Source organism: Amblyraja radiata, chromosome 2 (genome assembly GCF_010909765.2).
Source record: "Amblyraja radiata isolate CabotCenter1 chromosome 2, sAmbRad1.1.pri, whole genome shotgun sequence".
NCBI lineage: Eukaryota > Metazoa > Chordata > Chondrichthyes > Rajiformes > Rajidae > Amblyraja > Amblyraja radiata.
Window position 1 is genome coordinate 40,228,951 of NC_045957.1, and position 24,928 is coordinate 40,253,878.

The following is a 24,928-nucleotide window of genomic DNA, read 5'->3' on the forward strand; positions in this document are numbered from 1 at the left end:
TTGTCTTGTTTTGGTTAAGTTTTAGTTTGTTGGGTTGTGTTAGAGGGGGTGAAACATGTTCTCTGTCTCTTCCTTCGGGGGAATGCGACTTTTTCGTGTCGTATCCCCCTTCTCTGCCTCCGTCTGCGCTGAGGCCTAATGGCGGAGCTGGCGGCCTCCAACCTGCGACTGACCCCGAGGCTCCGGAGGCAGTGCCAGCCAGGATTCACCAACGAGAGGCTGGCCGTCTTTGGGGCTAAGGCAGCGGTGGCCCGACTTGCTGGTGCGGCGTTCTGGCTTTTGGCGGCGGCCTGGAGCTGATGCAGCGGGGCTCGGAGCTGAGACTGCGGGACCCGGAGCTGGGGCAGCCGCCTGGAGCTGGGGCGGCTGCCCGGAGCGGAGACTGCGGGACCTGGAATGGTGACTGCGGGACCCGGAGCTGGGGCGGTGGCCCGGAGCTTGGGCGGCGGCCCGGAGCAGAGACTGCGGGACCTGGAACGGTGACTGCGGGACCCGGAGCTGGGGCGGCGGCCCGGAGCTTGGGCGGCGGCCCGGAGCTGGGGCAGCGGCCCGGAGCGGAGACTGCGGGACCCGGAGCTGGGGCAGCGGCCCAGAATGGAGACTGCGGGACCCGGAGCTGGGGCAGCGGCCCGGACCGGAGACTGCGGGACCCAGAGCTGGGGCGGCGGCCCGGAGCGGAGACTGCGGGACCTGGAGCTGGGGCGGCTGCCCGGAGCTGATGCTGTGGCGGGCCGTCTCAGAGCGGAGACGGCGCTCCGGCTTTCGGCGGCGGCGACATCACCACGGAGGTCCACTGGACTGGAGAGCGGCATCTTCGGCCTGGATCGATCGCCTCAGCGCAGAGGGAGAACAAGGAGGGAAGAGACGGAGACTAAGACTTTGCCTCCATCACAGTGAGGATGTGCTTGGTGAACTCACTGTGGTGGATGTTTAATTTGTGTTTATTGTATGTTTTGTTATTATTGATTCTGTGTATGACTGCAGGCAACATAATTTCGTTCAGACCGAAAGGTCTGAATGACAATAAAGGATCTATCTATCTAAGACATATATTACCACATGCAAGATTTAGGTATATTTACCAGTGCAGCATTTGACATTTTTTAATTAAAATAATTTTCTTCAATCCCATGTTTCATAATCTTTGGGGTCAGCCTACTATGGAGTATTTTATCAAATGCTTTACTAAAATGTACATAGACAATATCCACTGTCCTACCCTCATCAATCACCTTCGTCACCTCCTCAAAAATCCCGATCAAGTTAGTAAGACACAGCCTGCCATGTACAAAGCTATGCTGACTATGCCTAATTAATCCATGTCCTTCCAAATGGGAATAAATCCTATCCTGAAGAAGCTTCCCTGTTACTGACGTGAGGCTCGCTGGCCTATAATTCCCTGGATTCGCTCTGCTATCATTCTTAAATAAATGAACATAAACTGCTCTCCAGTTCTCTGCGATCTCACCAGTGGTTGGAGAAGATGCAAAGATCTTCGACAAGGCTTGAACCCAGTCACTGGAGTTGTGAAGCAGCAACATTAATAGGTCTGCTACTCTGCAGCCGATAGTGCAATTGTCTATCAATCTCTTTCTTCAATATATTCAAAGTGTAAGAAAGACTGGCTATACTAAATAAGTTATGAGCAAATGATTCAAGGAATGAGGCACAGTTAAAGCGATCACAAAAAGATGTGGGGGCATGGGAATAGATATATGCAAATTGAAATGTACTGCTCTTCAAAGCGATAGGAAACAATCAAGGCTTTTGGAAGTGAATAGTCACTGCAATGGAATGTTTTTGTGCAGTATGACTATGACGAGAGACAATGCTGGGCAATGGGGTAAAAGGAGGATAATAGCACTGACTATATTACTACAAAGTGCTGTCCCAGCTCTGTCGGCTGAATGGCCTTTTGTTCTGTTTAAAGACTTGATTCTGAGAAATTACTATATTTATATTAACCAAATCCTGGTTGAATACATCCTAGATTGCTGAAAAGAAAAGGAGGACTGCAGAAATACTGACCATTTAGAAACCTCCCTAGATATGGGATTGGTATACTGGAGAACTGGAGAAAATACTTCCTTGTTCAAAACATCTTGCAAGGATAAACCTAGCAAGCCAGTCAGTCACTGAGTTACATGGGAGCCAATATGGATGAATATCTAGGCCAAAGGGTGGATTTTAACAGTATGGATTTGTTAAAGCAAATCTTGTTTCATAAAATATAGGTTTTTTTTGCTGATGAAATACATAAAAATTGATGAGGGTGACATTCATAGTAGGCAAGTCAGTAAAATTAAACCTTATGAAATGAAAACCCACAGAGTAAAAGGGCAAATTTCAAATAAAATTGGCTTAGCGACAAGAAGCATTGGCAATGAGCTGGTATTTTGCTATTAAAAAAAAAAGCCTCACCAGAGTGACTAACTCTTCATAGGGGCTGGTACTAAGACAACTACTTTTCTGGATCTATTTGTTATAGATTGGACATTCCTGGGCATGTGGGTCCCGGGTCTATAATAAACTCAGGCTTAGGGCACAAATGCAAATAAGTTATATTGAATACTTAAAAAACATTGGATCAGCCAGAACTGGATCAGAACTTAAAAATATTGGATCAGCCAGAGTGCCCTCACCATAAGTAAGAACCAAAGTCTCTGATTCAGCACATCAAGCATGCTCTGATATTCCTCAATTCCAGTCCCCCCCCCACCCCCCCCCCCCCCCCCCCCCCTCTCAAAGGGCCCAGCTTCATTTGGAACTCTTTCATTTTTATTTACTTAAAGTAGCAACCCATTTTGTCTTTTTATTACATTCATTGTTTGCGCTCTGTTTTTTTTCTCCACTATTCCAATCCTTGGCCTACCACTAAGTCTTTCCTTCTTAAAACATTTTTTTCCAACTTAACTTCCTTGGTTAGCCCCATTTGGTTCCTTCCCTGAGGACCCACATCATTACTGGGATATATTTTTGCCGAATCCTTTAAGGTTTCCTTAAGTCGGCCACTGCTTAGTCACTGCCCATCCAGCTAATCTATCTACCCAGTCTACTTTAATCAACTATATTTTCTTTCCATTGTAATTCCCTTTACTAAGGATAAATACTCTTGTTGCCAATCCATGTCTTTCCTCAATCTGAACACAAATTTCTATTCTGCTGGGATATCTGTCTGTGTACAAGCTATCGTACTTCCAGAGATCCTCCTTCCCCAAACATAGTTCCAGTATCCCAGGAATCTAAATCCCTTCTTTCTGTACCATCTTCTTAGATGTGTATTCATCTGGTCTAATCCCCTATATCTTGCCTGGGTTATGTTGCCTGGGTTTCAGCACCTAAGTTACAGAGAAGGGTTGAACAAGTTAGGTCTTTATTCTTTGGAGCGCAGAAGGTTAATGGGGGACTTGATAGAGGTCTTTAAAATGATGAGAGGGATAGACAGAGTTGACGTGGATAAGCTTTTTCCATTGAGAGTAGGGAAGATTCAAACAAGAGGACATGATTTGAGAATTAAGGGACAGAAGTTTAGGGGTAACATGAGGGGGAACTTCCTTACTCAGAAAGTGGTAGCTGTGTGGAATGAGCTTCCAGTGGAAGTGGTGGAGGCAGGTTCGATTTTATCATTTAAAATTAAATTGGATAGGTATATGGACGGGAAAGGAGTGGAGGGTTATGGTCTGAGTGCAGGTAGATGGGACTAGGTGAGAGTAAGTGTTTGGCACGGACTAGAAGGGCCTAGATGGCCTGTTTCCGTGCTGTAATTGTTATATGGTTATATCTATATTCACTGACATGTGGTACTGGAAATAATCCTACTACCCTGCTGTTTTTACTTATCAAATCACTCGGTAAAAGTAGTTTGCTGGACCCCATCTATTCCTTGAACCTACACCATTGGCACCAACATGCACTAAAACATGTTCAGCCTCGCCCTTCAGGATGCTTTGCAGCCATTTTGCGGCATCCTTAAGTTGACGCTAGCAACAACCTCTATGAATGAACAAGTTGGTTATATTTTTCACCAAGATGGAAAAAGAAACTGCACTAGCACAGAACATGAAGAGGGTACTTACTTCGGACATGGTTTTCTGCGCAGTACATCATGTCAGCTGCATGAATAAACTGATAGCCGCTTCCTCGCATACATAATTCAGCCTCTGTGTAACCCAGGACAATCTTCCCTCTGCAGCAAAACAGAACAGGATTTACCTTTGCACGTAACACCCAGGTTTGCATGCATAAAATCCTATGAACTAAATTTTAGTTTACTGTAGAGATTAAGTGTGGAAACAGGCCCGTCGGCCCACCGAGTCCGCACCGATCAGCAATCTCCGCACATTAACAGTATCCTACACACACTGGGGACAATTTACATTTATACCAAGCCAATTAACCTACAAACCGGCACGTCTTTAGAGTGTGGGAGGAAACCGGAGGAGAAAACTCTAGGAGAATACCCTCACGGTCATGGGGAGAACGTACAAACTCTGTACAGACAGCACCCGTAGTTGGGATCTACCGTTGAGCCACCGTGTCGCCTTTGATAATTTCCAAAATGAAATTATGTGAATTCATGAAACTTTCTCCCTCTCAAAATTAATTGAGATAAATTTATTATGACTTTTAATTGATCACACATTTGCCAAAAATTGCTACATGACCATCAATCCCCTGCCATAAACAGTAACTTTCCAGCATACAACAGCAAAGGAATTTATTGCATGCGAAGAACAACCCAAAAGGAATACGCCACCAAAATTAAATTTAAACAGCTGTAGGCTCACAGTGCCAGCTGCCAACGCAGCATACCTAATAACTGCACTAGTCCATGGTATACATGCTGTAAAAAAATAATTCTAAACTAAATTTTGACTGAAACAGAAAATTTAAAACAAGTACAATTAACAGGATACTTTATAGATCCATTTACAATGTGTTCCCCCTATTGAAGGAAACGTGAGTGCCTTTATAGAATAAGAAGCCAAAAGAAATTTGCAGATGCTGTTAATCTGAAGCAGAAAATTTAGGTGATGGTAGGACAGTCAGCATCTGTGAAGCGAGAAATAAATTTAATAGACGATTAATTCGCTTGAAATTATAATCCTGTTTCTCTCTCTACTGATGCTACCCAACTTCTTGAGTATCACCATCATTTTCTGTTTCTATTTCACTCTTACTTATGACATTGGCTCCTCTGTTCAGCAAACCTAATGTAAACAAATCAAACTTCCATAATTTTTGTAAATTTAAAGTTCAAGTAGTCCCCAGCCTCGGGCAAGCTCTGCCTCAGCAGTTTTGACCTGGCATAGGGGCTTATGACGCTTTTCATTCAAATGAGGATTTCACAGCCACAAGGAGAAAGGTAAAAATAAATTCTGTATTCTTTCAATGTTGTTTTTGATAATTCAATTTTTTTATTTTTTTTTAAATACTTGGTCTACTGATGTTTTCCCTTTTTTTAACAATTTAACATCAATTTGTTTTCATTTTTAGCAATTTCTAAAGGTTTATGAATGTCGGGGACATCCAGGGCATTGAAAATCTTTAACAAAGAGCACAGTTGTGCCCTTGCCACCAGTCAATGTTTCTCAACAAGAGCTTGCTCACTCGGTCCAGCACACGTCTTGGTTAGCTGATAAGAATCTCTGGTGCAGAGCTCCTTTCCAAGTGCAGACTGATTAAGTGCTGTCTGGTGATGACCTTTAGTGGCGAGTGCTGGCAGTGGGTCACCTTCCACAAAATCTAGGCCAGTGATGAAGAGAACAGGCGACACAGGTTACATTTTCATTTTCCTTGCTGTATTATCTGTGGCTCATTTATCTGAAAATTATCTGACGATCGTGGATTGCACAAGCAAAAATCTAGGCTGACTCTGTTGTGCAATACCAGGAGCACAAAAACACTGCTTACAATGCCCTCCATAATGTTTGGGACAAAGACCCAGCATTTATTTATTTGCCTCTGTACTCCACAATTTGAGATTTGTAATAGAAAAAAATCACATGGTTAAAATGCACACTGTTGGATTTTATTAAAGGGTGTTTTTATACATTTTGGTTTCACCATGTAGAAAGTACAGCAGTGTTTATATATAGTCCCTCCATTTCGGGGCACCATAATGTTTGGGACACATGGCTTTACAGGTGTTTGTAATTGCCTCCTTAATGCAGGTAAAAGAGAGCTCTCAGCATCCAGTCTTTCCATCACCTTTGGATACTTTTATTGCTGTTTATGAACATGAGGATCAAAGTTGTGCCAATGAGTCAAAGAAGCCATGAGACTGAGAAACAAGAATAAAACTCTTAGAGACATCAGCCAAACATTAGGCTTACCAAAATCAACTGTTTGGAACATTATTAAGAAGAAAGAGCTTACTAATCGCAAAGGGACTGGCAGGCCAAAGAAAAACCTCCATTGCTGATGACAGAAGAATTCTCTATAATAAAGAAAAATCTCCAAACACCTGTCCGACAGATCAGAAACACTCTTAAGGAGTCAGGTGTGGATTTGTCAATTATCACTGCCCGCAGAAGACTTCATGAACAGAAATACAGAGGCTACAAACACTGCAGGATGCAAACCACTGGTTAGCCGCAAAAATAGGATGGCCGGATTATAGTTTGCCAAGAAGTACTTAAAAGAGCAACCACAGTTCTGGAAAAAGGACTTGTAGGCAGATGAGACGAAGATTAACTTGTATCAGAGTGATGGTAAGAGCAAAGTACGTAGGAAACAAGGAACTGCCCAAGATCCAAAGCATACCACCTCATCTGTGAAACAGTGGTGGGGGTGTTATGGCCTGGATATGTATGGCTGCTGAAGGGACTGACTCACTTATCTTCATTGATGATACAATTGCTGATGATACAATAGCATAATGAATTCTGAAGTGTATAGACACATCCTATCTGCTCAAGTTCAAACAAATGCCTCAAAACTCATTGGCCGGCATTTCATTTCAGCAAGATAATGATCCCAAACATACATACTGAACCCAATTGTCTTTTACATGCTGAGGAGAAAACTAAAGGGGACTAGCCCCCAAAATAAGTATAAGCTAAAGATGGCTGCAATACAGACCTGGCAGAGCATCACAAGAGAAGACACCCAACAACTGGTGATGTCCATGAATCGCAGACTTCAAACAGTCATTGCATGCAAAGGATATGCAACAAAATTCTAAACATGACTACTTTCATTTACATGGCATTGCTGTGTTCCAAATATTATGGTGCCCTGAAATGGGGGGGGGGGGGGGGGGGGGAGGCTATTTATAAGCACTGCTGTAATTTCTACATGGTGAAACCAAAATGTACAAAAATGGCCTTTATTAAAACATGACAATGTGATTTTTTTTCTATTACAAATCTCGAATTGTGGAGTGCAGAGGCAAATAAATAAATGATGGATCTTTGTCCCAAACATTATGGAGGGCACTGTATATTGCTGGGCCCGCACAAAGTACATCATGTATAGTTCTATACTTTCGTACCGTACAACTACCTAGGAGGTTTGCAGAATTATTTAAAGTTTGGATCAAGTGACTGATGGGTGTAACTAAAAATACTGACCAAAGTTCCAATCTATATCTCCATTGTTTCTTAGGAAAATGCTACCACCTCAAAATATTATTTAAATGTTCAGTTGCTGCTTATTGAACACTCAGTTACTTTTCTATGTTTAATTACATGTGTAAGTTACTTGATTCTCTCAGCACTTAACTATTGAATGATTTCTGCCATTTAAAATACGTTGAGAATGAAATAAATCCCAAGTTTGTAAGTGTTAATAATTATTAAAGTGATGTTTTACACACTAATGTGTTACCACAATGATATAGCAAATACTTTCAACTTACTTAGCATCGCAGCCCATTGGGGTGAAGTCTAATTTGTGTTTGGTTCTGAAAATAAAATTTTTGGTTCGGATCTCCAGAATGGACGGAGGTTGCAGTGGTGTTGCTATTGCAAACAAAGCCAACTGTGGAGGAATAAATGAGCCATCCTTTCCCTTCATGTTCTGTTCATAAAGAAGCTTGAGTCTGCCTTGGAAATTCATGGCCTTGAAGGAAAGAGTTAGAAGTTGGTTGGTTCATCATTGATAATGCTGATTACAATCTGTGCGGATAGGTCACAATACATCCTCCATAATAATTCTCAACACTGATGCCGTGCAGGATACTTTCCTAGTACGCTACTATACTCCTTGTGCACTCATGACAATGCAGCAAAATTTGGCTCTAGCTCCATCTACAAGCTTGCAGATGACTCCACGGGCCGGATAACGAACAATGATGAGATGGAGTACAGGACGGATATTGAGAACTTAGTGACATGGTTTCAGGACAACAACCTCTTCAAAGGAACTAGTTATAGATTTCAGGATATGCAGGAATGAACTGCAGATGCTGATTTATACCAAATGTAGACACAAAATGCTGGAGTAACTCAGCATGTCAGGGAGCCTTTCTGGAGAAAAGGAACAGGTGAGGTTTTGGGTCTTTGGTCTCTGGGACCAGGCAACCAAACTGCCCTGAGCCACAATTTACCTAATTGGAGACCCTCGGAATATTTTTGATCGAATTTTATCTTGCACGCAACATTATCACGTTATTCCCTTTATCATATAACTGTACACTGTGGATGGCTCAATTCTAATCATATATTGTCTTTCAGCTGACTGATTAGCACGCAAGAAGCATGGTAGAGTACATGCTCCAATCAGCACAAATGGTGCCAAAGTGAAAATGGTTGGGAGCTTCAAGTTCCTTGGCATTAATATCACCAATGATCTGTTGTGGACCAACTACATTGAAGTGACTGCTACGAAGCCAAACTAATGGGCCTGTCCCACTTAGACGACTTTTTAGGCGACTGCAGGAGACTATGCAGTCCCCGCATGTTCGCGGGTGGTTGCCAGGTAGTCGCCTTCATGGTCGTGAGGAGTTCCCACATTCTGGGAACTAATCGCGGCCTCATTATGGTCGGTGTCACGATTCCCCGAGCCCCTGCGATCGATGGAGGAATCGCAGGTCTCCATAGACGGCCTCTCCCAGAGGGAATAATGGCCGCCACGGCCACCTTCCCATCGCGCTGTCCCGTGCCCCGATAACGACTGCCGCCATGTTCTAGAACTTCAAGGAACCCAGCGGAGCGCGCAGCACAACCTGAGCAGCAGTTTAAAAACGCAAAGTGACAAATTTAAAGAAGTGAAAGTTAAGAAGCCAAGAAGTGCAGCAGACATGACAAGGGTGACATCACTCCAGCGCAAGCAGATGACAGGCAATGTGCCCAGTCAGATGCATTGTGACGTCATCAGCGAGACCATCTCGTTTATTTTCTAAGTTATTTGAATTTTTTTAACATTTTCATAAATAACTCGAGGAATAATACATGAAATTTTCAAACAAGGCAATTTTTGACATCATGGTGTAAATCTCTATATCAAAATATATTAAAATGTCATAGTTAGCGCGTCGTGTTTTCGAGGAGATGTGAAACACACAGGAACATCACACAAATAAATACACATCCAAGATCAGATTTTTATATGTATAGAGATGTGCAGGGCAGCATTTGTTTTTTACACAGAGGGCATGGGCCTGGAATGCGCTGCCAGTGATGGTGGTTGAGGCAAATATGATAGTGGTATTTAAGAAATGTTTGGATATGCATATGGATAGCCAGGGTATGAAGCGTTATGGATTATGTGCAGGCAGATAAGTGTTGGTTTTGGCATCATATTCGGCATAGACATTGTGGGCCCAAGGGCCTGATCTTGTGCTGTACAGTTCTATGTTCAGATTCCAGTGTTCCAAAGCTTTACAGATTTTAATATGGCATTAAATGACAAACCAAGTATAGAAAAGACATAGAAGCTGAAGTAGATACAAAGCACTGCAGTAACTCAGTGGGTGAGGCAGAATCTCTAGAGACAAATAATGGGTGATATTTCACATCAGGACCCTTCTTCAGACTGAATGTAGAGGGGAGGGAAATGGAGGTAAGAAGAGGCCAGAATAAACTAGGGCCGGCATCAAATGACCATTATGGGCCATTGGTGGCTGTGAAGAGGTGATGACAAAGGGATACAAAAATGCAAACAGTGGAACTAGTAGGACAACTAGGGTGGGGGAGGGGGGGTGGGCGGAGGGAAGGAAGGGAATGCATGCATTACTTGAAATTAGAGAAATCAACGTTTTCCAAGTGAAATATGAGGTGCTGTTCCTCAAATATGCGTGTGGCCTCACTTTAACAGTGGAGGAGGCCCAGGAAAGAAAGGCCAGTATGGGGATGGATAGAACAGTTAAAATGTTTGGCAACCAGGATGTTGCATAGCCAAGGCGGACCGAGCATAAATGTTGAGCGAAACGATCGCCCAGTCTGCGCTTGGTCTCGCCGATATATATAGGGGCCCACTGAGAACAACGGGTACAGTGGATAAAGTTGTAGGAGGTGCAAGTGAACCTCTGCCTCACCTGAAAGGACTGTTGGGACCCTGGATGGAATTGAGGGAGAAGGTATAAGGACAGGTGTTTCATCTCCTGCGGTTGCAGGGGATAGTACCTGGGGAGGGGATAGTCGGCTACTCCTGAGCAGTGATGTAGAACTGCTATATGACTATTCTGTTTCATTCTAAGCTTATGAAGTCAGTAAAGAAACAGCAAACAACACATGAAGTTAATGTCTCAGATTGGCATGTCCCCAGAAACCCTCACCAATGTCTACACATGTAGAATGCATTTTATCGGGATGCAACATTGCCTGGTTTTGGAGCAGCTCCATTTCAGACCACAAGAAATTGCAGACATAGTTGTTGTGGTTGTAGCCCAGACCATTGCGCAAACAGGCTACCCTCCCATTGACTCCATATACACATAAGGGCTCGTCTAGGGAGGCTATTTGGGTGGAACTGAGAAATGGGAAAGGGGTAGCAACACTTATAGGGGTGTATTATAGACCGCCAAATGGGGAGCGAGAATTGGAAGAGCAAATATGTAAGGAGAACGCAGATATTAGTAGTAAGCACAAGGTAGTGATTGTGGGAGATTTCAATTTTCCACACATAGACTGGGAAACACATTCTGTAAATGGGCTGGATGGTTTGGAGTTTGTAAAATGTGTGCAGGATAGATTTTTACAGCAATACATAGAGGTACCTACTAGAGAAGGGGCGGTGCTGGACCTCCTGTTAGGAAATGAGACAGGTCAGGTGGCAGAGGTATGCATTAGGGAACAGTTCGGGTCCAGTGATTACAATACCATTAGTTTCAATATGATTATGGAGAGGGTCAGAACTGGACCTAGGGTTGAGATTTTTGATTGGAGAAAGGCTAACTTTGAGGAGATGCGAAAGGATTTAAAAGGAGTGAATTGGGACATTTTGTTTTATGGGAAAGATGTGGAAGAGAAATGGAGGACATTTAAAGGTGAAATTTTAAGAGTACAGAATCATTATGTCCCTGTTCGGTTGAAAGGAAATAGTAAAAATCGGAAAGAGCCATGGTTTTCAAGGGAAATTGGACACGGTTCGGAAAAAGAGAGAGATCTACAATAATTATAGGCAGCATGGAGTAAATGAGGTGCTTGAGGAGTATAAAGAATGTAAAAAGAATCTTAAGAAGGAAATTAGAAAAGCTAAAAGAAGATATGAGGTTGCTTTGGCAAGTAAGGTGAAAGTAAATCCAAAGGGTTTCTACAGCTACATTAATAGCAAAAGGATAACGAGGGATAAAATTGGTCCATTAGAGTCAGAGTGGACAGCTATCTGCAGAGCCAAAAGAGATGGGGGAGATATTGAACAATTTATTTTCTTCGGTATTCACCAAGGAGAAGGATATTAAATTATGTGAGGTAAGGGAAACTAGTAGAGTAGCTATGGATATTATGAGTTTCAAAGTAAAAGAAGTACTGACACTTTTGAAAAATATAAAAGTGGATAAGTCTCCAGGTCCGGACAGGATATTCCCTAGGACATTGAGGGAAGTTAGTGTAGAAATAGCAGGGGCTATGACAGAAATATTTCAAATGTCATTAGAAACGGGAATAGTGCCGGAGGATTGGCGTACTGCGCATGTTGTTCCATTGTTTAAAAAGGGTTCTAAGAGTAAACCTAGCAATTATAGACCTGTTAGTTTGACGTCAATGGTGGGCAAATGGACCTTGTCAAAGGCCTTACTGAAGTCCATATATACAACATCCATTGCTTTACCCTCATCAATTTCCTGAGTAACCTTTGAAGAGGTTACTCAGGAAATTGATGAGGGTAAAGCAATGGATGTTGTATATATGGACTTCAGTAAGGCCTTTGACAAGGTTCCTCATGGAAGGTTGGTTAAGAAGGTTCATTGTTGGGTAATGGAAAGGATACTTAGAGATAATATACATAAGCATCTGGATAAACAGGGTCTGATTAGGAACAGTCAACATGGATTTGTGCCTGGAAGGTCATGTTTGACTAATCTTCTTGAATTTTTTGAAGAGGTTACTCAGGAAATTGATGAGGGTAAAGCAATGGATGTTGTATATATGGACTTCAGTAAGGCCTTTGACAAGGTTCCTCATGGAAGGTTGGTTAAGAAGGTTCATTGTTGGGTATTAATGGTGGAGTAGCAAGATGGATTCAACAGTGGCTGAATGGGAGATGCCAGAGAGTAATGGTGGATGGCTGTTTGTCAGGTTGGAGGCCAGTGACTAGTGGGGTGCCACAGGGATCTGTGTTGGGTCCACTGTTGTTTGTCATGTACATCAATGATCTGGATGATGGTGTGGTAAATTGGATTAGTAAGTATGCAGATGATACGAAGATAGGTGGTGTTGTGGATAATGAAGTAGATTTTCAAAGTTTACAGAGAGATTTATGCCAGTTGGAAGAGTGGGCTGAAAGATGGCAGATGGAGTTTAATGCTGATAAGTGTAAGGCGCTACATCTTGGCAGGACAAATCAAAATAGGACGTACATGGTAAATGGTAGGGAATTGAGGAATGCAGTTGAACAGAGGGAACTAGGAATAACTGTGCACAGTTCCCTGAAGGTGGAATCTCATGTAGATAGTGTGGTAAAGAAAGCTTTTGGTGTGCTGGCCTTTATAAATCAGAGCATTGAGTATAGAAGTTGGGATGTAATGTTAAAATTGTACAAGGCATTGGCGAGGCCAATTCTGGAGTATGGTGTACAATTTTGGTCGCCTAATTATAGGAAGGATGTCAACAAAATAGAGAGAGTACAGAGGAGATTTACTAGAATGTTGCCTGGGTTTCAGCAACTAAGTTACAGGGAAAGGTTGAACAAGTTAGGTCTTTATTCTTTGGAGCGCAGAAGGTTAAGGGGGGACTTGATAGAGGTCTTTAAAATTATGAGAGGGATAGACAGAGTTGACGTGGATAAGCTTTTCCCACTGAGAGTAGGGAAGTTTCAAACAAGAGGACATGACTTGAGAATTAAGGGACAGAAGTTTAGGGGTAACATGAGGGGGAACTTCTTTACTCAGAGAGTGGTAGCTGTGTGGAATGAGCTTCCAGTGAAGGTGAAGAAGGAGGCAGGTTCGATTTTATCATTTAAAAATAAATTGGATAGTTATATGGACGGGAAAGGAATGGAGGGTTATGGTCTGAGTGCAGGTAGATGGGACTAGGGGAGAATACGTGTTCGGCAAGGACTAGAAGGGCCGAGATGGCCTGTTTCCGTGCTGTAATTGTTATATGGTTATATGGTAATGCTGCCTCGGTAATGTCACCAGGATAATCAAGGTCCAGTCTCACCCCTGTCACTCCATTTACTCCCCCCTCCCATCAGGCACGAGGTACAGAAATTTGAAAACATGTGCCTCCAGATGGACCACTTGGACAACAAAAACTCATATGTCAGGCTGTTATTCATTAATGACAGCTCGGCATTTAATACTATCATCCCCTCCAAGCTGGTTACCAAACTCGCAGAACTGGGTCTCTGCGCATCCCTCTGCAATTGGATCCTCGACTTCCTCATCCACAGAACACAGTCTGTTCGTATTGGTGGAAATGTGTCAGACTCGATAACAATCAGCACGGGAGCACCTCAAGGCTGCGTGCTCAGCCCCTGCTGTACTCACTCTATACTCATGACTTCGTAGCCGGTCATAGTGCGAACTCCATCATCAAGTTCGCTGACGACACCACTGTCATGGGACGTATCACTGATGGGGATGACTCAGAGTATAGAAGAGAGATCGAGCGACTGTCCATATGGTGCCAGCACAATAACCTGGCCCTCAACACCAGCAAAACCAAGGAACTGATTGTGGACTTTGGAAGGAGTAGGATGGGGACCGACAGTCCCGTTTATATCAATGGGTCAATGGCTGAAAGGGTCAAGAGCTTCAAATTCATGGGCGTGCACATCTCTGAAGATCTTTCCTGGTCCGAGAACACTGATGCAATTATCAAGAAAGCCCATCAGCGCCTCTACTTCCTGAGAAGGTTACGGAGAGTCGGTTTGTCAAGGAGGACTCTCTCTAACTTCTACAGGTGCACAGTAGAGAGCATGCTGACCGGTTGAATTGTGGCTTGGTTCGGCAACTTGAGCGCCCTGGAGAGGAAGAGACTACAAAAAGTAGTAAACACTGCCCAGTCCATCATTGGCTCTGATCTTCCTTCCATCGAGGGGATTTATCGAAGTCGCTGCCTCAAAAAGGCTGGCAGTATCATCAAAGACCCACACCATCCTAGCCACACACTCATCTCCCTGCTACCTTCAGGCAGAAGGTACAGGAGCCTGAAGACTGCAACGACCAGGTTCAGGAATAGCTACTTCCCCACAGCCATCAGGCTATTAAACCTGGCTCGGACAAAACTCTGAACATTAATAACCCATTATCTGTCATTTTGCACTTTATCAGTTTATTTATTAATGTGTTTTGTAGTCAATGCCTATTATGTTCTGTGTGCTGAAGCAAAGCAAGAGTTTCATTGTCCTATCAGGGACACATGACAATAAACTTGAACTTGAGATCCAGGGAGAGTTTCTTCCCAGCTGAACTATCCTATCACCAGCTAGAGTGCGATCCTGACCTCTCATCTACCTCATTGGAGACCTTTGAACTATCTTTGGTAGAAACCCTTTGGATTGTAATCATGTATAGTCTTTTCGTTGACTGGATAGCACGCAAACAAAAAGCTTTTTGTGGTACTTTGGTACACGTGACAATAATAATAATAAACTAAACTAAACATGAACCTCTATTCATGGATTAAACTACAAAGTGTAATAGCTACAGCTGCATATTCTATGTTTAAGAAGGAACTGTAGATGCTGGAAAACCGAAGGTAGACACAAATGCTGGAGAAACTCAGCGAGTGAGGCAGCATCTATGGAGCGAAGGAAATAGGCAACCTTTCAGGTCAAAACCCTCTGAAGAAGGGTTTCGACCCGAAACGTTGCCTATTTCCTTCGCTCCATAGATGCTGCCTCACTCGCTGAGTTTCTCCAGTATTTTTGTCTAACTGCATATTCTACATATTTTTTTTTAAACTAAGTTTTTAAAAGTACGTTTCTTTAATCTATCTTTCAGTGATTGCTGTTCTGCAAATCCTTTACCTATTTATAAAGCTATTTGTAACATTTTTCTCTGCTAAAGGTACTTTACAGATACACACGTTGAGATTCCAGGCAGCCGATTTGTTGTTCACATTACCTTCAGCTCCCTCTCCATTGTTTCAAAGCCACCTGCACAGGAATTTATTTTTTATCAAAATAATAACATAGTTTGGGCGACAAGCAGATTATCCACTTCCATAATGACACTAGTGTGCCAAGATCAAACTCTGTTGTCTGGAATGTAAAATGCTATACTTCCTTCTGTCGGATCATCAGTTTAAAGGCACAAAAAAACCCAAATGCACTGCTTAACCCGAGAGCAAACTACTACATAATGTAATTATTAAGTGCTACTTAGCCACTTTACCTTACTACCATGTATTTCTAACACACGGACAAAGAAAATATTTGGGGTAGTCAAAAACATGATTTAAACACTGACTTTAAGGGAATGTAAGAGAGGGTGTTTCAGAGAAGGAATGCGATTGTGAAACAAAGTGTATCTGCCAGTTGTGAGTTGAGATGTCAGAGAATGCATCAGCCCAAAATAAGTTCAAACAGGTGGGGGTTTGTAGGAATGAAGGAGATTACAAGCAGTGAGGAGCAGTGAGACAGTGAACAAATCCAAACAGAAGTATGATATTTTTATACTTGAAGTGCGGGGAAAGTGTACTTAAAATGCAGGTACAGCAGGCAGTGAAGAAAGCGAATTACATGCTGGCCTTCATAACAAGAGGAGTTGAGTTTAGGAGCAAAGAGGTCCATCTGCAGTTGTACAGGGCCCTAGTGAGACCACACCTGGAGTATTGTATGCAGTTTTGGTCTCCAAATTTGTGGGACATTCTTGCTATTAAGGGAGTGCAGCGTAGGTTAATTCCCGAGATGGCGGGACTGTTGATAGAATGGAGCAGCTGGACTTGTATACTGGAATTTAGAAGGATGAGAGGGTATCTTATTGAAACATGAGATTATTAAGGTGTTTGGACATGCTAGATGCAGGAAGCATGTTCCCGATGTTGGCGGAGTCCAGAACCAGGGGCCACAGTTTAAGAATAAGGGGTAAGCCATTTAGAACGGAGATGAGGAAAAGCTTTTTCACACAGAGAGTTGTGAGTCTGTGGAATTCTCTGCCTCAGAAGGTGCTGGAGGCCGGTTCTCTGGCTTTCAAGAGAGAGTTAGATAGAGCACTTAAAGATAGCGGAGTCAGGGGATTTGGGGAGAAGGCAGGAACGGGGTACTGATTGTGGATGATTAGCTATGATCACTGAATGGCGGTGCTGGCTCGATGGGCCGAATGGCCTACTCCTGCACCTATTGTCTATTGAGAGGTTAAAATGATTAAAATGATTTGCATTTAGAATGACTGGAGAAGTGTTAGAAATAGTCTGGTTTAATATAAGATAATGTCTGGGGGGGGGGGGGGGCAAATGAAGGCAATATCAGAATATTCAAAAGGGCTATAAGAAATAGGCAATAAATGCTGGGCTCGTCAGCGATGCCAACATGCCAGTATATTTTTCAATTACTTCTACTACGTGACAATATTGGTGCAGTTTCTGTAAATCAGGGAAAAAGTGGGTAAATCAAGCAAAATAATTTTGAAAACTTTCTATTTTAGAATTCCATTCTATGTTTACAGAAGGCATAGGTTGCATTAGAATTTAGCCATAATTTGCTATAAGAGCAAGCTTAAGGTATCACCAATAAATAGTATGAGTGGCAGGGGTTATGGGAAGAAGGCAGGAGAAATGGGTTGAGGAGGAGAGATAGATCAGCAATGATTGAACAGTGGAGTAGACGATGGGCCAAAAGGCCTAATTCTGCACCTATAACTTATGAACTCAACTTGTCGAATCTTTAGAGCAGGTTGATATATGGGCAGTGAAGGGAAAGGGCATCTAAATCACCATGGACAGGATCTCGTTAGTCAATTAGATTGAACACAAATTTAATTGCACATAGACTGGGAAGGAGGAGAATTCAGACATAGAAGTACAAATGAAAAGAGGAAAGGATCAATGGACAGTGAGATGGAGCTGAAGGAACCAAGCAGAAAGAGACCAAGAAAAATAACAACTAACATGTTTCAATTTTAGATTTTGAAAATCTGCAATAGCAGCTGAAGGAATGGGAGTTCACAGTATTAATTTTAATGACTGACAAGAATCAATAAATGGAGTTCTTACTGGTCATATCTCAATTTTGCAGGGCAATTTTAGTTCTTATCTACAATGCAACCACTGTATTCAAAATGTTTTAAGAGCAATTTAGTCAGTTACTGTTCTTGTTTTTTTGTTTTTAAACATTTTTTTTTTGTTATTTTGTATTTGGTTGTTCAACTCCTTCATGCCTAAACACACTTTGAAATTTGTAAAAGGGTCATATATTTTCATTAAATAAGTTAAACTTAACATGATAACACCTTAGGACTTTGGAATTACGATACAGCACATAGGATAATAACATTTGTAAATCAGAGCCAAGTAGTAAATGTTTATTGATAAACAACAACATGAAAGCTGCAAGACAAAATAAAAATGTGCAATGCCAAAAGCAACTTTACCAGAAATCCAGAGGAATTATCCAAGAGACATCGTAACCTGCACACAAAGTTCCTTTCCAAAAAAGGGGAATTTTCTGGGGGAAGTTGCTCAGGACTGTAATGGGTGATGGACAATGGAAGGCCATTATCACCTGAATGAAAAATAGTGTTTAATGAGACATAGAGTGATAATGTAAAGACATATAAAAACATAATGTGGCTTGTTTCACGTAGCTTTCCATTTCTACATTATATCTATATTATGTAATGACATAATCATCCCTGAGCAACACGGCTAGTGGTCATATATTGGATATAAATTTGATATCTGGCTTCAGCGTGACATGAGAGGCCTTATACTCTTTGTACCCATCCATCTCAGCCTCTATCACTCTCACACACACACACACACACGCGCACTTCTCTCAGTGCCAGCCTCCCTTATCCTATGTACACGTCATCTCCTGACACAACCTGATTTTAGACGGTTAGTAAGCACATACAGTGACCTCCATAATGTTTGGGACAAAGGCCCATCATTTATTTATTTGCCTCTGTACTCCACAATTTGAGATTTGTAATAGAAAAAAAATCACATGTGGTTAAAGTGCACATTATCAGAATTTAATAAAGGCCATTTTTAAACAGTTTGGTTTCACCATGTAGAAATTACAGCTGTGTTTATACATAGTCCCCGCCATTTCAGGGCACCATAATGTTTGGGACACATGGCTTCACAGGTGTTTGTAATGCTCAGGTGAGTAATAATTGCCTTCTTAATGCAGGTATAAGAGAGCTCTCAGCTCCTAGTCTTTCCTCCAGTCTATCCATCACCTTTCAAAACTTTTATTGCTGTTTATCAACATGAGGACCAAAGTTGTGCCTATGAAAGTCAAATAAACCATTATGAGACTGAGAAACAAGGATAAAACTGTTAGAGACATCAGCCAAACCTTAGACTTACCAATGTTTGGAATATTATTAAGAAGAAAGAGAGCATTGGTGAGCTTACTAATCACAAAGGGACTGGCAAGCCAAGGAAGACCTCCACAGCTGATGACAGAAGAATTCTCACCTATAATAAAGAAAAATCCCCAAACACATGTCTGACAGATCAGAAACACTCTTAAGGAATCAGGTGTGGATTTGTCAATGACCACTGTCTGCAGAAGACTTCATGAACAGAAATGCAGAGGCTACACTGCAAGATGCAAACCAATAGTTAGCTGCAAAAATAGGATGGCCAGGTTACAGTTAGCCAAGAAGTACTTAAAAGAGAAACCACAGTCCTGGAAAAAGTTATTGTGGACAGATGAGATGCAGATTAACTTATATCAGATGATGGCAAGAGCAAAGTCTGCCGGAAAGAAGGAACTGCCCAAGATCCAAAGCATACCACCACATCTGTGAAACATGGTGGTGGGGGAGTTATGGCCTGGGCATGTCTGGCAGCTGAAGGTACTGGCTCACTTATCTTCATTGATGGTACAACTACACATCCTATCAGCTCAAGTTCAAACAAATGCCTCAAAACATTACCGGTGGTTCATTCTACAGCAAGACAATGATCCCAAACATACTCTAGAGCAACAAAGGTGTTTTTCAAAGCTAAAAAATAGTCAATTCTTGAGTGGCCAAGTCAATCACCTGATCTGAACCGAATTTACACATGCTGAAGGGAAATCTGAAGGGGACTAGCCCCCAAAAACAAGCATAAGCTAAAGATGGCTGCAATACAGGCCTGGCAGAGCATCACCAGAGAAGGCACCCAGCAACTGGTGATGTCCATGAATTACAGACTTCAAGCAGTTATTGCATGCAAAGGATATGCAATAAAATACTAAACATAACTACTAGGGCTCTCACTTAACTTTTTTTCTTTGATTCCAGCCGGTCAACCTAGGCAGCTTTTTAGGTTGCCAAATGACAGTTTAGATGGTCAGTTAAGATGGCTTATATGACACGTGCGATAATGTGCTCGGACGAAGTGCGTAGTTACCAGTCGGAATTATGCTCAATGAAGCATTCACATATTATTTCCGCTTCAAATAAAGTCACAAACTGAACATATTCACCAATCAAGACATGATATAGACCACAATGACATGCAGCAAAATTACAATACTGTATCTCCTCTTTTTACACGTTGCAATGAATGCAATTTCTATTATTTCTTTCCACTACCAAACAAAAATGTGGTTGGATTATTCAGCGTATGATCAACCTCGGTGAGACCAAGCGCAGGCTTGGCGATCGCTTTGCACAACACCTCCACTCAGTTCACAATAACCAACCTGATCTCCTGGTGGCTGAAACTTCAACTCCCCCTCCCATTCCGAATCCAACCTTTCTGTCCTGGGCCTTCTCCATGGCCAGAATGAGGCCCACCCCAAATTGGAGGAACAGCACCTCATATTTCGCTTGGGTAGTTTACACCCCAGCGGTATGAACATTGGCTTCGCCAATTTCAGGTAGTCCTTGCTTTTCCCTCCTTCCCCTCCCATTCCCAGCTCTCCCAGAGCCTACTGTCTCCGCCTCTTCCTTTCATTTTCCCGCCCCCACCCCTGGACATCAGTCTGAAGAAGGATCTCGACCCGAAAGACCGCCTATTTCCTTCGCTCCATAGATGCTGCCTCACCCTCTGATTTTCTTCAGCTTTTTGTCTACCACCCATTCACACAAGTTCTGTTATCCCACTTTCCTCACCCACTCCCAACACATATGGGGCAATTTTACAGAGACAAGTTAACCTACAAAGCCAATGCATCTTTGGGATGTGGGAGGAAACCCACACGCTTGCAGGGAGAATGTGCAAAATCAACACAGACCGTGCCCGAGGACAGGATCGAACACAGATCTCTGGCGTGTGATACAGCAAGTCTACCAGCTGTGCCACTATATTTTGTTTTCCAACACACAAAAAATTATACATTGATAACTTTGGTAACTAACAAAAATAAACTATCCATTTTCAGTCTTAAATCTCTAAGTGATGCTATGTCCCCCTTTACAGCTACTGTATGTTTTAATTCAGTTCAACACTATGGGGCAGTACATTGGCCATAAAGTTGATGCCTAAAAGTACCAGAGACCCGGAATTGATCCTGAATATAGGTGCTGTCTGTATGGAGTTTGCTCCTTTTGTCTTTGATCGCATGGGTTTTCTCCGGGTGCTCTTGTTTCCACATTCCAAAGGTGTGCAGGAACCTTTTTCAGACCCAACCGAAAACGTAATATTTTCCTTTTGTCCAGAGATTCTGTCTGACCTGTTGAGTTACTCCAGCTTTTTGCGTCTATCTTCAGTTTAAACCAGCATCTGCAGTTCCTTTCTACACACACAATACTATGATAGAACATTATTAATCCCAGGAGGGAAATTGTGTGTGTGGGTATATATATATATATATATATATATATATATATATTTATATATATATTTATATATATATTTATATTTATATATATATATATATATATATATATATATATATATATATATATCCTAGACTAAGTGGGACCCGTTGGGTCCCATGTTCACGAGAGGGCTGGTCCCCCAACGCAATATTCCACCTCTCCACCAATTCCAATATTGGTGGCCAGTGGGGGGGGGGGGCTTTCTGGAGTGCTGGTATGGGTGTTGTGGGCTGAAGGGACTGGTCTCCAGAGAGCTAGTATGGACATTGTGTGCAAAATGGATTATTGGGGTGGCTGCTCAGTCCCTCAAGCCTGATGTGCTGGCAGCTCACTCACGGCTGGTGGGCTGGCAGTTGACTCACGGCTTTTTCCTTGAAATTCCATTTCTAGCAGGGTGCAAGGCCACTGAATTCAAATCCATTTTCCTACCATTTCAAGCAGGGTGCAAGCCCACCAAATTGAAGTGCAGTTTCATACCACTTCAAGCAGGGTGCAAGGCCACCAAATTCAGGTGCAGTTTTCTACCACTTCAAGCAGGGTACAAGGCCACCGAATTCAAGTGCAGTTTCCTACCACTTCAAGCCGGGTGCAAGGCCGCCAAATTCAAGTGCAGTTTCCGACCACTTCAAGCAGGGCGCAAGGCCACCAAATTCAAGTGCAGTTTCATACCATTTCAAGCAGGGTGCAAGGCCACCAAATTCAAATACAGTTTCATACCATTTCATGCAGGGTGCAAGGCCACCACATTCAGTTTCATACCATTTCATGCAGGGTGCAAGGCCACCACATTCAGTTTCATACCATTTCATGCAGGGTGCAAGGCCACCATATTCAAATGCAGTTTCATACCATTTCAAGCAGGGTGAAACCACAATAAAACCACTATAAAACCACACAAAACACCACACTCATAGTTCAGTAGACATTCAGTGTGTTCAGTTGATTCACAGCTCAGACAGAGTCGTGACCTCTCCCTCCCCCATCATGCAGAGACTGAGCCACACCCACACTTCTGGGTTTTATAATCCCTCCCCCTCCCACCGGAAAAGGTGTGGCCTTCATGGCGTGATTGACAGGAGAGAGATTCTCAACATTTTTTAAACACTAATAACACTTTTATTTTTAATTGATGGGAAGAATCCTCTGCACCTGATTAGCGGAGGGGGACTGAGTAAGATGGCCAACAATCACAGCCGTAAGTGGTAGCGTTTTATCTAAAATCAATATAGAGTGCAAACAGGAAGTTGTCAAGTTAAGACTTCCAACCATTTGCAGTGCTTTTACTTCATCCCAAACCCCCACCAAACATTTGCAGTGCTTTTACTTCAACCCAAACCCCCACCAAACATTTGCAGTGCTTTTACTTCAACCCAAACCCCCACCAACAATTTGCAGTGCTTTTACTTCAACCCAAACCCCCACCAACCATTTGCAGTGCTTTTACCTCAACCCAACCCCCCACCAACCATTTGCAATGCTTTTACTTCAACCCAAATCCCCACCAACCATTTGCAGTGCTTTTACTTCAACCCAAATCCCACCAACCATTTGCAGTGCTTTTACTTCAACCATATTTTCATTTTCAAACCACATTAAGGGCACTCAAGGTCAGTAAAATCACACTCACAGTTTAGTTGACATGTGTTCAGTGTTATTCACAGCTCAGACTGAGAGACGTGACCCTCTCACCTCCCCCATCTTGCAGAGACTGACTGAGGCAAAACATTTCCTGGTTTTATAGTCCCTCCCCCCTCCCACCAGCAGGAGTAGCAGAGAGAATCTCAACATTTTTAAAACATTAATAACTCTTATTTTTCATCGATGGAAAAAATCCTCGTCCTGCGCAGCGGAGGGGGACTGAGTAAGATGGCCAAAAATCACAGCCGTAAGTGGCAGCGTTTTTTCTAAAATCAAGGAACAGAAAAACAGGAAGTTGTCAAGATCAGACTTTTAGTAATATAGAAATATAATTATATAACTAAAAGTCTCATCTTGACCACTTCCTATCTGTGCTGTATATTGATTTTAGAAAAAACGCTACCGTATATCGCTATGATTTTTGGCCATCTTACTCACAGCCCTCCTCTGCTGAGGCAGCCCTGAGGATTTTTGCGATCGATGAAAAATAAAAAATCTTGAGACCAGCTGATTGGTCCTCTCGCCAATCAATTACCACGATGAAGGTAATGCCCCTTCCGGGGGGGAGCAGGACTATATAAGCCCGGATGCCTGGACATGAGTCAGCCACTCTGGAAGATCGTGAGGGAGAGTCCACAACTGTGATTCTAAGTTGTAAATCAACTGAACTGTGAGTCTGCAATGTACTTGCAATAAATGATTTGATAGCCCTTAATGACAATGTAATGAGTTGTTTGGAAATTTGGTGGCCTACACTCTGCCTGAAATGCCACAAAACTGGATTTGGTGTCCTGCACTCCGCCTGAAATGCCACAAAATTGGATTTGGTGGCCTGCGCTCTACCTGAAATGCCACAAAACTGAATTTGGTGGCCTGCACTCTGCCTGGAATGCCACGAAACTGAATTTGGTGGCCTGCACTCTGCTTGAAATGCTATGAAATTGAATTTTGTGGCGTGCGCTCTGCTTGAAATGGAATTTCAAGGAATAGCCATGTGAACTGCCAGCCCACCAGCCCTGAGTGACTGAGCTGCCAGCCGAAGAATCCATTCGGCCCACAATGTCCATACTATCCCTCTGGAAACCAGTCCCTTCGGCTCCCAACACCCATACTAGTGCTCTAGAACCCACCACCCCCCCCCCCCACCCTCATTGGCCACCGATATTGGAATTGGTGGAGAGGTGGAATATTGCGCTGGGGGACCAGCCCTCCGGTGTGAACATGGGACCCAATGGGTCCCACTTAGTCTAGTGTGTCTATCTATCTATCTATATATACACACACACACTGTTTTGTTTTCTCGTTTATAACTATGTTTCCATATTCTGTTGTGCTGCTACAAGCAAGGATTTCATTGTTCTAACTGGGACCTGAGAGAATAAAACACTCTTGACTCTTGATTTACGTCGCTAATGTGTGGGATAGAATTAGTGATCGGTGGTCGGCGTGGACTCAGTGGGCCGAAGGGCCTGTTTCCACGCTGCATTTTTAAATTAACCAAAAAACACTAAAACCAGAGGGAGACTAAAGAAGGGTCTCTACCTGAAATGTCACCCAATTTCTTCTATCCAGAGATGCTGGCTGCTCCATGGAGTTCCCCCGCACAATTAAAGCATGGAATAGTCTTCCCCTTACCATAGTTACCCAACCAGACACAACTAAATTTAAGGTAGATCTTTTTTTCCAAGAACCCATTTTTGCTTAAGTCCAAGTCAAGAATCAAGAGTTTTATTGTCATGCGTCCCAGATAGGACAATG

At 42.7% G+C, this 24,928-nt stretch overlaps 1 protein-coding gene across 4 annotated transcripts in view; it reads right to left on the bottom strand.

The window, feature by feature from the left end:
- Positions 1-24,928, bottom strand: part of ahr (aryl hydrocarbon receptor) — a 177,273-nt gene that overhangs the window by 20,736 nt on the left and 131,609 nt on the right. For all 4 annotated transcript variants that reach the window (XM_033045480.1, XM_033045459.1, XM_033045475.1 and 1 more), the window contains exons 6-8: positions 18,140-18,270; positions 7,862-8,064; positions 4,077-4,186 (exon numbers count right to left, since the gene is read on the bottom strand). In XM_033045480.1, the coding sequence (XP_032901371.1) occupies positions 4,077-4,186; positions 7,862-8,064; positions 18,140-18,270 (444 nt within the window). The remainder of the gene's footprint in view (positions 1-4,076; positions 4,187-7,861; positions 8,065-18,139; positions 18,271-24,928) is intronic.